Here is a 17,459-nt window from a genome sequence, read left to right on the forward strand (position 1 = left end):
TGATGCCTCTCATTGGGAGAGAATAGATCTGCCTTACTCAGTCTACCTACCCCAGTGCTAATCTTTCCCAGAAATTTCCTTATAGACATTGAACAATGTTTTCCAGCAATCTAGGCATCCTTTAGCCCAGTCAAGTTGACACATTTCAACCATCAGTGTGTGACTGTCTGTTTGCCCTGGGGGGTAGAGGGTAGGAGGTTTTCCTTAATCCTATCTATTGACTCGTTATCCTCTAGAATAAGTTCAAAATGAGGACTGTGTGCACAGACTGACAGCAGCTCACTAGATAACCTGTTCTTTACTCCTTGATCAGGAGGAATGAGGGCTTTGAAGAAAGTTTCAGATCAACCACCTCACCACTCTGTACCCTGAACACACCTCTTCCACTGTATCAGCAGCCATTCTTAAATAGATAGTAATATTGTTTGTATTGATTGTTTACTGCATGTGTGTTATGATATATTCTCAAACAATACATTATCATGGGAACTTGAAGCCCTCTCACACTGCCCTTAGTGTTGCTTCCCAGGGGAAACAGATGAGATTAGAGTGCAACCAGTGTCTGTGTGTTCCTCAGAAGGCAGAGCACATGGGCACCATGTAGTTTTTCACATTATCTCCTTAAAAGCAGTATTTTCAGAAGACTTATAGTGTTGTGAGAATTGTCTATGGCATAATATTAATAATGAATGGAAAATTGCTCATAGTATATAACCTTAATAACAAAAATTGGTTAGAAGAAATTGAAGTAATAGAAAATAGAAAACAAATAGAAGTGATCTCTTTTTTTTTTTTTTGAGCTTTTATTTTTATTTATTTATTTATTTTTGGGTCCAGTCATGGGCCTGAACTCTGAGCCTGGGCACTGCCCCTCAGCTCTTCAGCTCAAGGCTAGCGCTCTACCACTTGAACCACAGTGCCACTTCTGGCTTTTTTTTTCACTTATGGGTGCTGAGGAATCGAACCCAGGGCCTCAAGCATGCAAGGCAAGCGCTTTACCACTGAGCCACCTTCCTAGCCCCTTTTTTGAGCTTTTATATTTGTTTATTATTCTTCATTCCACTTTTAAGACACTACCACAGTTGAATATAGAAGTGATCTCTTTTCAAGTATTTTTTTCAAGTTTTCTACAGAGTATCATGTGTAATATCTCTGGGGGGACTGTTTCTCCTTCCCTAAGATAGTGCATGCTCTCAAGTAACAATGCTATATTCATCATTGTTGCCAAAAAGAATGAAATTTCTCTTCTTTTAAATATCCAGCAGATCCAAGCTGGGCACTGGTGGCTTATGCCTATAATCTTAGCTACTCAAGAGGCTGAAATCTAAGGATCCCAGTTTGAATCCAGCCTCAGCAAGAAAGTTAGAAAACTGGAAGTGGATTTCTGGCTCAAAGGAGTAGAGCACAGGCTTGAGCAGAAAAGATCAGGGGCAGCACCTAGGCCTGGAGTTCAAGCCTCACAGCCAACAACAACATAAGTGCATATCCATAGCACAATAACTTTCAAGGACATGTTTCCTGTTATTCTGGTGATTGACACAGAAAGAAGCAGCAGCACGAGGCCAGGGTTTCAGTCCTCCCCATATACCCCTGTAATAGCCCTTCCTTTCCTCCGGACACTGGTCTGGAGGACACGATAACATGTCACTACAAACCTGGTACTTAAAACAATACACACACACACACACACACACACACACACACACACACACACACACGTGTCTCACTGAGCTCAAATTAAGGTGCCAGAAGGCCTACGACTCAGTGGAATCTTGAATCTTGGGAGAAGTTTCTTCCTTGCTTTTTTTAGCTTTAAGAAGCTGTTTGGAGAAAGCAAGGGAAGGGTGACATTGTCCAAAAACAGGTGTACTCATTACTTAACTTATGTAACTGCAACTCCTCTGTACATCATCTTTACAATAACAAGAAAAAAGAAAAAAGAAAAAAAAAATAAGAAGCTGCCAGTGTTCCTTGGTTCATGGGGCCTTCCCCTGTCTTCAAAACCAGCATCACCCTGTCTTTACCACTCTGCTTCCATCCTCATTTTCCCTTCTCTCTCATTTCTTTCTATTTTCTTTTAGAAAATGGGATTAACCATGTCCCTTAGTTTGACAGTGTGGTTGAAGAGAACTCTCTTTTCCACACACACACACACACACACACACACACACACACACACACACACACACATTTCAAAGCACATTTCTGCTTTGAAACAGTAAAAATGATCTCAACACTTGCCCTCCCTAGCAGTGGTCTAGTGTTGCCAAAGGTTTACTGTATTACTTTCCAACAGGAAATGAGGAACAGCCACAGCTCCTATAGCTGCTGTAACCAATTGTCACTACCTAAGTGGCCTGAATCAGCAACTTTCATGGTCTCACAATTTTAAGGCCCAAAACCGGGAGTTACAGTGTTGGCAGGACCGTACTCTCCAAAGGCTTAAAGGAGAATCAGTTCCTTGCCTCCTCTAAATACTGGTGGCTATATTCCTTGTTTTGTGGCAGAATCACTCTAATCTCTGTATCTTCACATTGCCTTCTTTGGATGTACCTGTCTGATCTCCCTCTGCACCTAGGATATAGATGCATCTGCTTGTGTTTATGGCCTATTTATGATTTAGGATCAACTCTCAAGATCCTTAATTTAAACACATATTTTACCCTAGAAAGTGTTATTTACAGGTTCTGGAGATTAGACAATGAATATATATTTATTAGAGTTTTTGTTTTTTTGTTTTGTTCCTGGGGCTTGAACTCAGGGCCTGGGTACTGTCCTTGAACCTTTTTGCTCAAGGCTACCACTCTACCACTTTGAGCCATAGCTCTACTCCAGTTTAGGGGTGATTAATTGGAGATAAGAGTCTCATGGACTTCCCTGCCAGGGCTGGCTTTGAACCACAATCCTCAGATCTCCAGAGTAGCAAGGATTATAGGCATAAGCCACCAGCACCCAGCTTTTTATTGGAGTTGGTTTATACCTCCTACACATGGCTGTGAGGTCTACTCCTTCTACTGTCAATCCTCAGAGATCAAGCAAGCTAAATCCCATGGTTTATATACAGACAATGGCAGTATCTCACACTTAGAGGAGGGCAAGAACAGAATGGACATATCTGCGTGTAAAGGTAGATAAAATAAATGTAAAAATACATTTTACTAGCTTTGATCTTGATGTTCTGCAATTTCCTATGTGCCATGATCTAAAGAGATAAAGTAAAATAAATGTAGGCCAGAAAACAGAGGCATCCCATTTTGAGAGACCCTAAAAGAGTGCTTTACATTATTCTCATTCTCAGTATATCTATAATTTTGTCTATTTATCTTACAGGACACTAAAGGTCAAAGAAATCAAGTCTATCAGTCATCATGTGTGATACCTGGGATCTAACATAATTACCATCTATCTCTCCTCTCCTCAATACTTTGTAATCTTCCATCTTCCTTTCTCCAGATCAGAACATTTAGATCCCGAAGACTTGAATTCATAGAAACAAAAATTGACTGACCTTGAGAATTTAAACAATTTCCCAGTAATTATTTAACTTGAAAATGGCTCTATAAGTTCTTTCCTAGAAGAGAAACCAAACTATAACTCTAGATAGAATTTAAGAATTGCACAAATTCAACTGGTAAGTATGGATAAAGCTAAGCAAAATTGATGTAAATCTTTCTAAAGACTGGTATGATGCAGGGATAGCTCGTTAAAGCAATCAAGATAAAAGCCATGAAAAAACAAATGACATTAAAAACTTTTATTATTATAAAGGTGATAGACAGAGTGGCTACAGTTAATAAAGAGTGCATTTCTTTTTGGACAGTATCACCTCTTTGCTCTCCCTCTCCCTCTCCCTCTCTGTCTCTGTCTCTCTCCCTCTCTCTTTTGGTTTTTCCTTCCCACCCCCACCCACAAGTTGCATAGTGCACTTTCAACATAGCGTCTAGTGAGTACCACTGCTGCAAAACTGGACATTTTAACATGCAAACATCTACAACTTCTCCCTGTCAGCCCACATGCCTACAGAGTAGAATGCATTTCAGGGGACTCCCAAACTGAAGCAGACTGACTGCCTGTTGTTTAGTACCTCCAGCCAGGGATGATTTTGATGGGTACTGAGGCTCAGAAAATGCTAGCCCAAAGTGAAAGTCTGAGAAGCAAAGTTTTTCTTGCACTTTCTGGCCTCCTGTCACTGTCTTCCTGCCTCTTTCCTCAGTCTTCCCTCATGGCAAGTGTTAGAAACTGGCATTCCTCTTGTCCAGAGTAGGTCATAGAAACTAGAATCTCTCTCTCCTAAAGCCAACAATTCTGAAGCCTACAAATATTTTTTTGGAATACACCCACTCCTGATCATTCTGTCTTAAAGCTAGTCACAGAAAATTTCTCTGGTCTACCTTGTCTGAGAGTAAGTCATAAGACCTTCATTTCAGAAAGAGTTCTGCCTCATAGACAGGAGGAAGGAATTCTGTACAGAGAGGCCAAGAAGACTGAACACTTGGGAGAAATAATCCATCAATTCAGCTTGAGTGGTCTCAGAGACCTACACATTGAGGAGTAAATTTTGGTTGTTCAGAAAAATCTTGCACAAGCCTGCTGTATAAATAGATAAAAGAATTGTATTAAACTCACAAAGAAAACTTACTATATCACTTTAGTTACACCATATTTGCAAGCAGCGAGGTGGCTCTTAGATCCAATTTTAGTCCTGCTATAATATAGGTTTGTGTTACTATATCATTTATATATAGCCAAATTGTACTTTAAAAATAGACCATAATTTGGGTTTTTCCCATATCAGCAGGTTCTCTTGCCCTGCTTTACAATACAATTAAACCTTCCTCTCAGCTTGGTTTCCTTCCCTACAACTGGAATATAGCAAATACTTGCCATCTACAAGGAAGACATCCCTAGTTGTTGGTAAATGATGAATGCATCAACCTATTAATCTTTTTTCCAGACTTAATGTTTTTTTGTTTTGTATTGTGTTTATGTCTCTCATGCCAGTACTGAGGTTTGAACTCAGGTCTGGCGTACTCTCCCTCAGCTATTTTGCTGAAGGCTGGCACTCTACCACTTGAGCCACATTTTTACTTCTGGCATTTTTGATGGTTAATTGGAGATAAGAGTCTCATGAACTTTCCTGCCTTCAAACCATGATCCTCATGTCTCAGCTTCTTGAGTAGCTAGGATTATAGGCATGAGCCATGGATACCCAGTCAAACTGAAGCTATTTTATCCAGTAACATAGTATGACCAAGTGCTATAGTAGATTGCATAATTTGTTCTGCAGAATTTCCCTTCTATTTGATGCCAATATTGCTCTGTTTTGCTCATTCACAGTTTTGGTCCAAGTCCCTGTCATTTTTCACCTTGATAATGCTGTAGTTTCTAACTCTTTCTTCACTTGCACTCCATTCTCTTGTGCTTCCTTCTCCAAAAGGCAGCCAGAGGGAGCTTTTGAGAAAGTAGATGATTTCCTGCCATGTTTCTAGATTTAGTAGGCCTTTTATAGTATCTCACAGCCCTGCAGGTCTTTTCCAACCTCATCTCCCCAATCCAGCCACCCTTGAGGCTATATGCCAATTAAAGCTCTCTTCCTCATTCCTCTGAAAGCCTGATGTACAGCACTCCCTTCTCCCCAGAGCATTGTTTTCCTCTTCCCATACCTTGGTCCTGACCAATAAAATTCGCATTGGCCTTTACATTCCATCTCTAGTAGCTCTTACTGTCCTGGAGCAAGATGAAGGTGACCTACTGTGTGCTCCCACACCCTCTATGCTTTTGTTCCACTTCACTTAGATATTTGTATTGGTTAATGATTGGCTTGAGTATTCAATAAATCTCAGCTTCTAGTACTGAGGCTCCTTGAAAGTAGAGACTTTATCACTTTGCTAGAACTGACATAATGAAATACTACAGACAGTGACTTAAATAACAGAAATCCATTTCTCACCTTTCTAGAGGCTGAAAGTCCAATATGAAAGTATTAGCAGGTAGGGATGGTTTCTTGTAAGCTTTCTTTCCTTGGCTTGATGATATTTGCTTTCTTGCTGTATCCCCATATGCCTTTTTCGGTGTATGCATAGATCCTGAGTTGATCTTTAAGCATCCAGTTTTTCTTCTTTCATAAGGACACTAGTCAAGGCTTACTGTAATGGCCTCATTTTTATTGAATCACTTCTTCAAGGTCCAATCACCAAATATGGTCACATTCCAAGGTACCAAGGGATTAAGTTTGCAACAGAGAAACATGATGTGTGTGTTGGGGGTGGGGGGAAGGCATCCTATAGCTTAGCCATGCCAGGAGCCATGCCATTTCTGCTTACCATTGCATCCCTATCACTCAGGACAGTGTCTTATTTGTCATAGGACTCTCTGTCTATTGTTTAAATAAATGATTGAGCCTCAACCCTTTTGTCCACACTCCCCACTACCACAGATTTTGCTAGAGACACACAAGCAGGTGGTACAGATTGCTGCTGAAGGATCACAAGTGATCACTGGAAATATATGCTATCATGATCTTGAAATTAAAGGCCTTGGGGAAGGGAGGTTGCTTAAGGAAAAAGCTAAGGAACAGTGTCCTAGTTCAAGTGCCAGTGCTGCCACTCTCAAATCCCCTTGCAGCTGCTGGCCTCTCCTGCCCTTAGTGTATCTGCTGCCTCAGTGGGCTGATGGGGAGAAGGGTTTGCTAACAGCTGCAAACCCATCCAACTGGCCCTCTTTAGAGCGTGAGTCACAGGCTGCTGAGAGTGCTGATCTACATAGCTTCCGGAAAACAGTTCAGCAACAAGTACTAGAACCTAAAAAAGAAGTCATGCCTTGTAACCTTATAATTCCAAAGCCAAAGAACTAACAGAGGCAGAGCTCAAGGTGAGTTTATATCTCAATGTAAGTTTCTTTGAAATATCTCTCACTATTATAATAGTGAAAATCTGGGAAGAACCTAAATGTGTGACAAGAAGAGAAAGCTTTGTGATAGGATAGTAATTATGTAGCTACTCAAAAGACTATTTGGGAAGAATTTTTACTGATGCAAGAAATTGTTACATGAAAAAATGGGACAGAGCTTGCATAGATATAATAGATGCTGTCATGTATGTGCATTTATACATTCAGAGGGAAAAGTTATCATTAAAATGTTACAGTTAGTTACTTTTTTTTTTTAAGAACCTGGTAATTTCTCCCTTCATGTTTTTGGTGTTAAAGTTAGCTTGTGTTATTTTTACAACCAGAAAAGGCAGTCAAAGTTTTCAAGGCAGCCTTGGTGTCTGCCAATGAAATTCTAAGCCTCCAATGAAAGCGGGCCTGTGCCTGCTCCCCAGTCTTTCCCCTGGATCTCTTCCTATCCAGGGCTGGCTGGATAGCGACTGGCTGCTGGAGAGTGTTTCCAAGTCCACTGCAGGAGCAGGCTAAGATCAGGGGGAGGGGCTGAGCCTTTCTTCTGAGCGGGATCTGGGCTAAGCTGGGTGTCCCAGCCCTGGTCCAGCCCCCTCCTCCCCTCCACCCCGCCCCAGGCCATCGCGTCCGACGCCCAGTCCGACTTTCCACCGCCGTCAGGTGCAAAATGCCGTGTCATTGGGAAAGCGGGCGGCTGGAGCATTGAATTACAGCTCTATGGAGCCCACGTAGGGCTGCGGGGGAGGAAAATGAACAGAAACCCCTGTTCTGGCAACGCCCTCTGACCAGCGGAGAGGACGCAGCCGGGGGAGGGGGCGGGGGACGGGAACGCGCTTAGCCCACTGGAGCAGCCCGCGCTGGCCAGAGCCCTTTAAGAGCAGCGGCTCTGAGCCGGGAGTCGGAGACCCAACCCAGCCCGCACACGGTGCCTCCACCCTCCTTAGCTTTCTTTGCGCCCGCCTGGGGCACAGCGGGCCCTACAGGCACCAGCCATGCTGAGGGTCTTCATCCTCTATGCGGAGAACGTCCACACCCCGGACACCGACATCAGCGATGCCTACTGCTCCGCGGTGTTTGCAGGTAGGACTGGCCAGAGACCCCCGCGGGTGGTTGGGGTGGGGTAGGGAACATCACTATGATCTGCGTATAAAGAAGTTAGAGGTGAGAAACAAGACTGCCCCACCCAGCCAGACTGAGATTGAATGTTGCGAAGACTCACAACACACCTCCGTGGAGAGGGAAGTCACGGGGAAACTGAGGCTGTGAGGTAAGATATGACAGTGTGCAGTTCCTCTAGGGCCTGACAGCTAGGTCCTAAGCTAGGAAGGCAAGGCCTGTTTCTCGCACCTTTTCTGGATCCCCTAAAATAAGTCTCATCACACTGCAAAGCTCTGTGCTGCTAGGTTCTGCTCCTCTCCCTGAAAGGTCTGATCCCGGGCCTATTTATAACCCAGCTCCCCCTCCCCTCCCCAGCCTGGGCCTGGCTACTGCCCTCGGCCTTTGTTCACTGTTAGAGGTCTAGCTAGTAGGCTGGCCATGGCTGAAGGCACAGACATCCCCAGGTCTCCCGGGATCCTACCCTTGCTGTCACCAGAACTAACCTTTAGGGACTGTCCCTACCCTTCTCCACCAGATTGGTGCATACTGGAGTAGTATTTGATCCCGACCATCAGATTGGGGCCTCCCTGAGCAGGGCAAACTGCTCTTCTATCATATTGGAACTCTAGTCCCTGGGAAAGCTTTGGCAAGTTTATGTTTGAACTTTTCCTCCAGGAAGTGAAGGCTGGTTGGAGTCTACTTTCTCAGCGCTCCCTCTGGGGATCTACAAAGCTAGGCTTGGGCCTTGGTGGGTGGAAGACTAGGGGGAAAGAATTTGAGCCAGGTTCACTACTCACTCTGTAGGTTCTCCTCACAGCCTCTATTACTTGCCACTTCCATTGTCCCCAGAGGACTAACTTATCTACCTGTATCCCAGGCACTCAGGAATAAGAGCATCCGTTTTCCCCAGACCATGAAATAGATGACAAGGCAGTGCCTGTTCCCAGTTACCTGTGTGCACATATGCTTCCAGGTAGATACACTTTAGAACATGTGGCACAACTACAATATTCGAAGAATGGAGAGTCTGAGAACACAGGCTGGAACCCACCACAGCACACACTGATATTCTCTTTGAGGTGCACCAATCTCAAGGTGTGGGATTTGAGGCTTCTGTCTGTTGGATAAGGGCAGAACTTGAGGAATTGTTGAATGAGGTCTGTGAAAAACATCATAAACCAGGAAGAGGGACCAGGAAGTCTAGGGAAGTACTCTGGCTGTTTTGTTTTTTTTCTTCCCTAATGCACTACTTTTTTTTGTTCTTATTTTGTGCCAGTTCTAGGACTTGAATACAGGGCCAGGTCATTCTTTAGCTTTTTGCTTAAGGCTGGTACTCTACCACTTGAGCAACACCTCCACTTTCTGCTTAGTATCTCATAGACTTTTTAGCCTGGGATGTCTTTGAACCTCAAATCTCAACATCCTGAGTAGCTAGGATTATGGACATGAGCCACTGGTGCTTAACTCTAGCACACTCCTTTGACTTGTTCTGTAGCATTGTTTATAGAGGCCCTGGAGCTTTGTCAAAGTATCTCCAGAAGGGAGAACAAGGATGTCTCTCTGTGGTAGTAGTATATGTAGTGGAACTTCATGTTTCTTCTCTGCAGCCTTAGCTCTGTGCAGGCTAGGCCCATAGCCTGGTTTAGCTGCCTGGCAGGAACTCTGGGCTCCATGTTGCACAACTCAGGAGGGCACTATGCATGTTGGAAATATCCCCTTGATATTTACATGGGAAAGCGAATATTACCACTAGAAAGAGAAAATAGACTCACTGTGCATTAAGCTGCTGCCACCCACTTCAGTGTCCCTTCTTCCTGTACTGTCTCCAAATGGTGCATGGAACAGGCTTTGTGAATGGCACACGCTGAGCCCAATGGTGCACAAGCCACACTCATCCACATGAATCTCTGCTCTCAGGGCCTTTTTTCTTCTGGTGTCTCACAGCCTGAATCTCCACTTACCCTGACCATCCCCCCTTCCCCCACGCATTCTGTATACTCTCTTCCAACCTCATCTCCAGTGCCCCCAGCTCTGATTTCATCCTCTCCCCATGCTTTCTGTACACGCTCCACCAGTCTCCAACCTCTGTATAGTTCCCCAGCCCTGATCTCATCCCTTCCCCCCCATACATTGCGTAAAGTCTCTAACTATCTCATCCCCAGCCCTCCAGAGTAAACTCTTCAGTAGGAGAAAGGAGAGAATGAGTAATGAATTGTAAGCACTTTCTAACCCCAGAAGAGCTTTTCCCACAGGAAGCGCTGCTGATATGGTTTCTCTCCTGTTATTTCAGCCCTGGGGACAGTCTTCCCTTTCTTCTATTCTCATATTTACATGTCCCTGTCTGAGCTCTCTCCCCCATCCTCAGTCTCCACCACAGTTCTGCCCCTCTCTTGTCCCTCTGGATGGCTGCCTCCCCCTTCCTGGAGTCCAGAGCTCATGATAGAGAAGAGGAGTTTACTGCCTGTGCTTGTTGGGAGCCTCTGACCTGGAAGAAGACTGACTGCAAGCTTGAGTCATCATTGTCATCAATGTCACTACTGCATGCAGGTCTTCCCCTCCCCCAGCTCCTGGCCACCTTCCACCTTCTGCATTAGCCAAACTCTTAACCCATGTCCAAATTTGGTCTCCCTGTGGCATTCAGACCTCCTCACTCTCCTTCTCCCAGCCAGGGCCAGATTGGCAAATGATTACTCAAGAGGCTCTGGCCTGGGACACACGGATGAGTGTAAAACACCCTGTGGAAAGTGCTCTTTCACCAGTTGCTCTAGATCTGGCTTTCTTCTCCTTCAGCTACATGATTATAATGCTTCAGAATAACACCTCACAGCCCCCTCGTGTAAGCATAAATTTATTTTATGCTCAATAGCAACTCTCAGAGCCAAAGAGATATTATACTCTTTTACAGATGAAGATTTGGCCCAGACAAGTACAGGGGTCTAGCCAAGGTCAAACAAAGCTGTCAAGTCTTGGTCACAATCTGGTGGTCCAACTCCCATTCCTATCCCCACCCTTACCCCTCAGGGCCCTCTGTTGTTCTCAGCATCCTTGGCTCATGAATAAGAACGTGCTTTGGAATGCAAACCATGTGCTGCCCACACCAGGGAAGGCGGACTGGTGCCAGGGCATCCATCAGATGGCTGAGTCAAAGCAGGAGGCATGCAGGGCTGTGGGGACAAGTTACCAAAAACTGGAGGATCATGGGTTTTTAAATATGTCTTCATCACAAAGAAAGGAAAATAAACATTCATTAAGCATAAGCAACATACCATTTTGGGGGGACACTGTTTCTTTTTTTTTCCTGTCCTGAGGCTTGAACTCAAGGCCTGGGCTCTGTCCCTGAGCCTCTCTGTGCATAAAGCTAGCGTTCTACCACTTGAGCCACAGAGCCACTTCTGTTTTTTTTTTTTTTTTCTGAGTAGTTTATTGGAGATGAGAGTCTCACAGACTTTCCTACTTAGGCTAGCTTTGAACTGCAATCCTCAGGTTTTAGCCTTCTTGCACGTATGAGCTACTAGCTCCAGAGACAATGTTTCTTTCAAACACCACAAAAAATCCTTTGACCTGCTTATTATGGGCCAGACTTTCTTTTAAATAGAACCTTTACTAGGAGCTGTATCATGGTCCAGCTAAAGTTAGTCTCAGGTTCTTGTATAGGTTCATAGGTTCACATAAACCTCATTTTATCCTCTTAGCAAGCATAAATGGTAGGAACTATAATCACAGAACTATTATTATCTTTTTTTTGTTGGTCGTGGGTGGGGCTTGAACTCTGGGCCTGAGCGTTGTCCCTCAGCTCTGCAGCTCAAGGCTAGCGCTCTACCACTTGAACTACAGCACCACTTCTGGTTTTCTGGTGGTTTATTGGAGATAAGAGTTTCATGGACTTTCCTGCCTGGGATTGACTTTGAACCGTGATCCTCAGATCTCAGCCTCCTGAGTAGCTAGGATTACGGGCGTGAGCCACTGGCACCAAGCTTATTATTATCTTAAAGAAATTAGTTGTGGGGCTTGAACTCGGGGCCTGGTCACTGTCTCCTAGCTTTTTTGCTTACGGCTAGTGTCCTACAACTTGAGCCACAGTTCCACTTCCATCATTTTTTACATTTAATTGTATATAAAAGTCTCAGGGACACTCCTGCACAGCTGGAATTGCAGCTTTGAGAACTGAGATCTTTTAGACCTCAGCCTCCTGAGAGCTAGAATTATAGGTGTGAGCCACCAGTGCCTGGCACAGAACTATTATTTTACAGATAAGAAAACGGAGGCCAAAGGTGTTAAGTAACCTGCTCAAGTTCATATACTGTTGAGTACTGGAATTGAGATTTAAGCCAAAGTATTATAGCTCTAGAGTTCCTTCTATCTTTAATTGCTCTGTGATCAAAGGTTTTACCTTTGACTTGTCAGAGACAACCATAAAAGGTGGAAGGGGTGGATTTGAACCCAGGTCTTGCTTACACTGTAAAGCCTTCTGTCATAGCCTGCCACCTCAGGCACATTGTCCTTATTACCATTCACCTACTTAGGTACTTAGAGACAGCTCTAGCTGTCTCATCTTGGGGATGCCTTCTCATCTTAGAGGGTTTCTGTCCTTCTACATTACCATCTCTGAATTTATTCGGGCATCATTAAGTCCAGCTGTTACCCAAGGCAGTGCCCTACTGCCAGGATAGCTCACAGAGCTGTAACAGGCCTATGCTGGTTGTTTAACCTGAGGCTAGGGTAATAATTGGTCATATGGCCTTGAGGTAGAAGATTTTAGTGGGTGTAGTAGGTATCCTGGGGTCTCTGGACTGGGGCTAGTGAAACTGTCGGTCTGAAGGTTAGCTATTACTTTTGGAAATAGGGTTCAGGAGTACACAGCTTTGGTCACAATCCAGTGACATAAAAACACTGAACAAGAGAGAGAAAGATGGAAGCTGAGTATACTGGTATTGAACCTAGACTGCTTGGGATCTTGAATGGCCTTCCAACTCTGTCACTTTCCAGCCATGTGTACTTGGCTAAGTCATTTAACCACACTGTGCCCCATTTTTTTATCTGTAAAGTGTTGATCATAGTAGTATCTGCTTTAGTGATATGATTGTGAAGAATCTGTGTGAGTGTAGATAAAGCACTTTGAATAGTGCAACAAAGTTAACTATAATAATTAGAATAACCATAATAACGATAACAATCATAATAAGTTACATGTATAATACATATACTAAGAAATCATTGCACACGTCCAAGAAGGCTTTCGATATCTTTTTTCCTGGTCAATTCTATCATCAGTTCTGTTTATCCATTGTCTTTCAAAGACAGAAATAACCAGCTGAGTGGTCAGTGGTTGTGACTTCTACCTCTAAGGACCTGACCCTGTCTCTTCCAGATGCTTTTCCTACAAGTAGCCCTTTCTGAGCTAAGGGCATTTGTCTGGTGCTGTGCCTTTTTTTTAACTAATATTTTCTGATTATCCCCTTAGCCCACAAACTGCTCCAGTCCCTTTCCTGAGCCAAATATACTTTCCTTCTACTACTTGCCTGCTGGTCTCTTTCCATATTTGTTCTTAGTAGGAAATGCTAGCAGGGAGAGCCTTCATGTTGATTCCACACCTTTCCCCAGTTACTATGCTGGAGGCACTAGAATTTTAATCCTTCCAACACCTCTCCCAAGTTGAAACAGACTCTCTGAAAGATCAAGTCACATGTCTCAGGTCACTTGGGGAAGAGAAAGTAGACTGGGCCAGAAGCCTAGGGTCATTCCCACTGTGGGTAGGAATAGGACTGTATCTTTAGTTTATATTGGTGCCCTGTCAACCTTAGAATATCTTCAGGATATTCTAACAAAGGGAGTGGGACAATTTAGTACACTAAAAACTATATTCTGAAAAAATCCTATAAACTCATATAGAGAGGGTTCCTTTCCAGTATGATGGCAGTGAGTAGAAAGTCAAGATCTATTTTTGTGGGCACTTCACATTTACACTTTGGGGGAAAACAAAGTCCTAGATAATATTAAGAGAACATTGTCAGAGAAGGTGAACTTACCCAATACCATACTTACAAGATGCTCAGGGATGTGTGGCCACAAATAGGTGGCAGAGAGAACAAACTCATGTGCCTTGGGTACATGGTCAGTGGGGAACTAAAGTTAGGTCAGTTATAAAACTATATGTGGCTATGGGTAAGTGGGGGCAAGTGTGAACACACTGTGAACACCTGTGCCAGCTCCTGTGCCTAGGGACCAGCTGATCAATGCTAAGCAGCGTCTCAGTCAGTCTCTGATTTTGTAGAAAATGTAAGTTGAGATTTGTATGAAAAAAATCTCCTAATATTTAATTTAGAGGTAATTTTGTTATAAAACATTGTATTGTTATAAGACCACATTTGTAGATCACGGCTCAGAGAACACCAGTCACATTCTTTGAGGCACAGTATTGAATCTTGGAAACTTTAAGCCAATATGATCCCACTTGGGCTCTTCAATAACAACTCTACTGGGTTGAATGGAGTTTTAATTCCCTCCCCCAATACTTCTACCATCTCTGAGACATTGTAGCAAATGGGAAACTTTGACAAAAGCTGGGCTTGCTCTATGCAAACTCAGCTTCAAAGCAAATTTCACCCTTGCCATGCATGCTTGGATTCTACATTTGGCTCCAGGGCCCTCACCTCTAGGTTAGAGAGGTCTGGGATATCAATAGGCCTTACTTTCAGCCTTACCTTAGGTGGAATGCCTACCATTTGTTTGCTAGTGGAACCCTAATGATAGTCTCTGTTATTCAAGCAATGATTGAGATGTAGGCCATCATGACTCGTAAGATTCTGACCCATCATACTGCCTAGGACCCCAGATTCTCCTGCTTTGTTACTCTTCAGGGTCCCTTTGACAACAAAGTCTATAATGGCTCACTACCACTGCTCATACTACAGCCAGGCAGAAAGGGGTACTAGGGTGAGGCATGCTCTTTCTCTTTAAGGGCACAACTAGGCAGTTACATACATTGCTTCTGGTCATCATTCCATCTCATGGCTACATCTACCTACTGTTGGATGCCAGAAGCTGGCTTGGAAGTATTTCTGTTTGAGTAACCAGGTACAACTCTTAGAAAAATGTCAATAAAAGAATGGAGGTCTCAGCCATGCTCTGCATTAGAGCTTTATTTCAATACAAATCCCCCCTGAGGGGAAGCTCTATTGTTTCTAGGCCCCAGTTTGATGTCAACAAAAGAAATGCTGTCTGTTTAGGAAAAGTCCTGGGTAGTGAACAGCAGTCTGACCAGGAAGTTGGAGGTTGGGATGGGAATGAGGTTTCAGGATGTGTCCAGGGCCCAGGTCACCAACTGTTGCCTTTCTGGTTTGCAGAAGAGGTATGTGGAGCCCCTGTTTCTTGGATATAAGCCAAAGGTTTGTTGACGTCCCTTAGACTAGGTCTCTTGAAACAGCAGCTGTACCCCCTACACATTTCCTGTGCTGACTCTGACATATAGGATCCAGGGTAGGGTGTGGTATTGAGGTACGGTGAGGTTGTGGAGTAGAAGCACAAAACCAGGAATCAATGGAACAGATGAAGGAGGAAAGGGGGGAGAGAAAGAGAAAGCGGGGTGGGGTGAGGGGGAATCCACAATTCCTAAGGTTCCCCCCTAGAGGGCATTACTGTCCTCTGAGATGCAAGATTAGATTCATCAGGTGAAACATCAGAAAGCCATATGCAATGTCCATTGCACCAACTCCAGCCCAGCCCTGAACTGCATACTAGGAACACCTGGGTCTAAGATGACCCCAGTCTCTGTCCTAATTCATTGAACCCACACTCCAGCTAGGTATTAAGCCAGCAATTATGAAATTGGCATTTCTTATCATGTGATGAGCTCTAAGAGCTCTTTGAACTGAAGGCTCAAGAAAGAATGGCGATGGCCCTGAGAAGTGAGTGGGGAAGATAGCTGCAGGCAGAGAGACTAGCTGACCCCAGAGTGGGAAGAGAGTTTGGCATGTTCTAGAAACTGAGAAGTCCCTGGAGCTGCAGTTCTAGGGTCAAGAGACTGAGTGGTCTTGCTCTCTGGGCCAAGGGAAGGAATCTAGACTTACTCTCAAGAGCACAGGAGGCCCTTGCAGGGAGAAAGGAGTGTCCAGCAAGGTACTGGTATGATCATTTATGTTTCTAAAGACTGCGTGACTGCAATCTGGATAGTGAATGGATGCGGCCACAGTGACTGTGAGGTGACCAGTTAGGAGGTGCCCAAAGAAACCTGTGCAGGAGAGGATGGTGGTAGACTTGGAGCTATTTGAGTCCACAGTGGAGCTAGACACAAGCCCTGCTATGAGGGAGGAAGAGTGCTAAGTGCTAGAAAGGGGCCAAGTGTCTACCATACCTTGAGGAGTAGTCAGGAGGAGGATGGGAGGATCCAGGCTGTTAGAGAAGTTCTGGAGAGGAGATAGCTGCAGGTTCTCCTTCCTGTCACTCCTTCACCATGTTTCTGTTCTTGAGAGTAATTCCCACAGTGCTGTTGGGTATGGGTGCCCTCTCTGTTTCCTAACACTGAGCATCCTGAGGGCAGGGGTATGCCCTATTCTCATCATCTAGTACAATTCCAGGAGGTTATCAGTACCTGATGATGGGCATAGGATGCATTTATTACTTCAATCCACTGTCTAGGTGCTAAGGAAATAGCAGTGGACAAAACAGACAAGAATTCCTGACTTTGGGTTGGAGGTGTGACTCAGTTGGTAGAGTGCTAGATAATGAGCAAAGTGTCAGGTACCAAGTTCTAGTCTAAGGCCAAAAAGAAAAAAAATCCCTGACTTTTAATTTTTTTGGGTTGATCGTGGAGCTTGAACTCTGGGCCTGGGCACTATCCGTCAGCTCTTCAGCTCAAGGCGAGTGCTCTACCACTTGAGCCACAGCACCACTTCCAGTTTTCTGAGTGTTTTATTGGAGATAAGAGTCTCATGGAGTTTCCTGCCCGGGCTGGCTTTAAACTGTGATCCTCAAATCTCAGCCTCCTGAATAGCTAGGATTACAGGCGTGAGCCACCAACGCCTGGATCCCTGACTTCTTGAAGCTGACATTCAAATATGGGGAAGATGGAAAGGAAATAAGCTACACATTACTGAGTGATTGGTGCTATTAAAAAAAAATCATGAAAGGGAGAAGGTGCTGATCCTGGGGCTTCAACTCAGGGAAAAGGCACTGTTCCTGAGCATTTTTTTGCTCAAGGGTAGTGCTGTACCATTTGAGCCACAGCTCCACTTTCAGTTTTATTAACTCTTAGTTGGAAATAAGAGTCTTATGGACTTTTCTGCCCAGGCTGGTGTTGAACCATGACCCTCAGAACTCAGTTTACTGAGTAGCTAGGATTATAGGTACCAGCGCCCGGCATATTGGTTATTTTCACGTCAGAGTCTCAATATCCTCCCCTTGTGCCTCCCCTTATAGTACAGGCCATGGTGCCCTATGAAATGCTTTATTCCGCAAAGTAAGAAAGG

The 17,459-nt window shown here is 44.2% G+C and overlaps 1 protein-coding gene across 4 annotated transcripts in view; it reads left to right on the plus strand.

The window, feature by feature from the left end:
- Positions 1-7,885: 7,885 nt before the first annotated feature.
- Positions 7,886-17,459, plus strand: part of Dysf (dysferlin) — a 210,198-nt gene continuing 200,624 nt past the window's right edge. For 3 of the 4 annotated variants that reach the window (XM_042699708.1, XM_042699706.1, XM_042699703.1), the window contains exon 1: positions 7,890-7,977. In XM_042699708.1, the coding sequence (XP_042555642.1) occupies positions 7,890-7,977 (88 nt within the window). Of the gene's footprint in view, positions 7,978-17,459 lie in introns of all 4 variants that reach the window. The other variant, XM_042699705.1, reaches the window with a different exon arrangement.

Source organism: Dipodomys spectabilis, unplaced genomic scaffold (genome assembly GCF_019054845.1).
Source record: "Dipodomys spectabilis isolate Male_0828 unplaced genomic scaffold, ASM1905484v1 ptg000262l, whole genome shotgun sequence".
NCBI lineage: Eukaryota > Metazoa > Chordata > Mammalia > Rodentia > Heteromyidae > Dipodomys > Dipodomys spectabilis.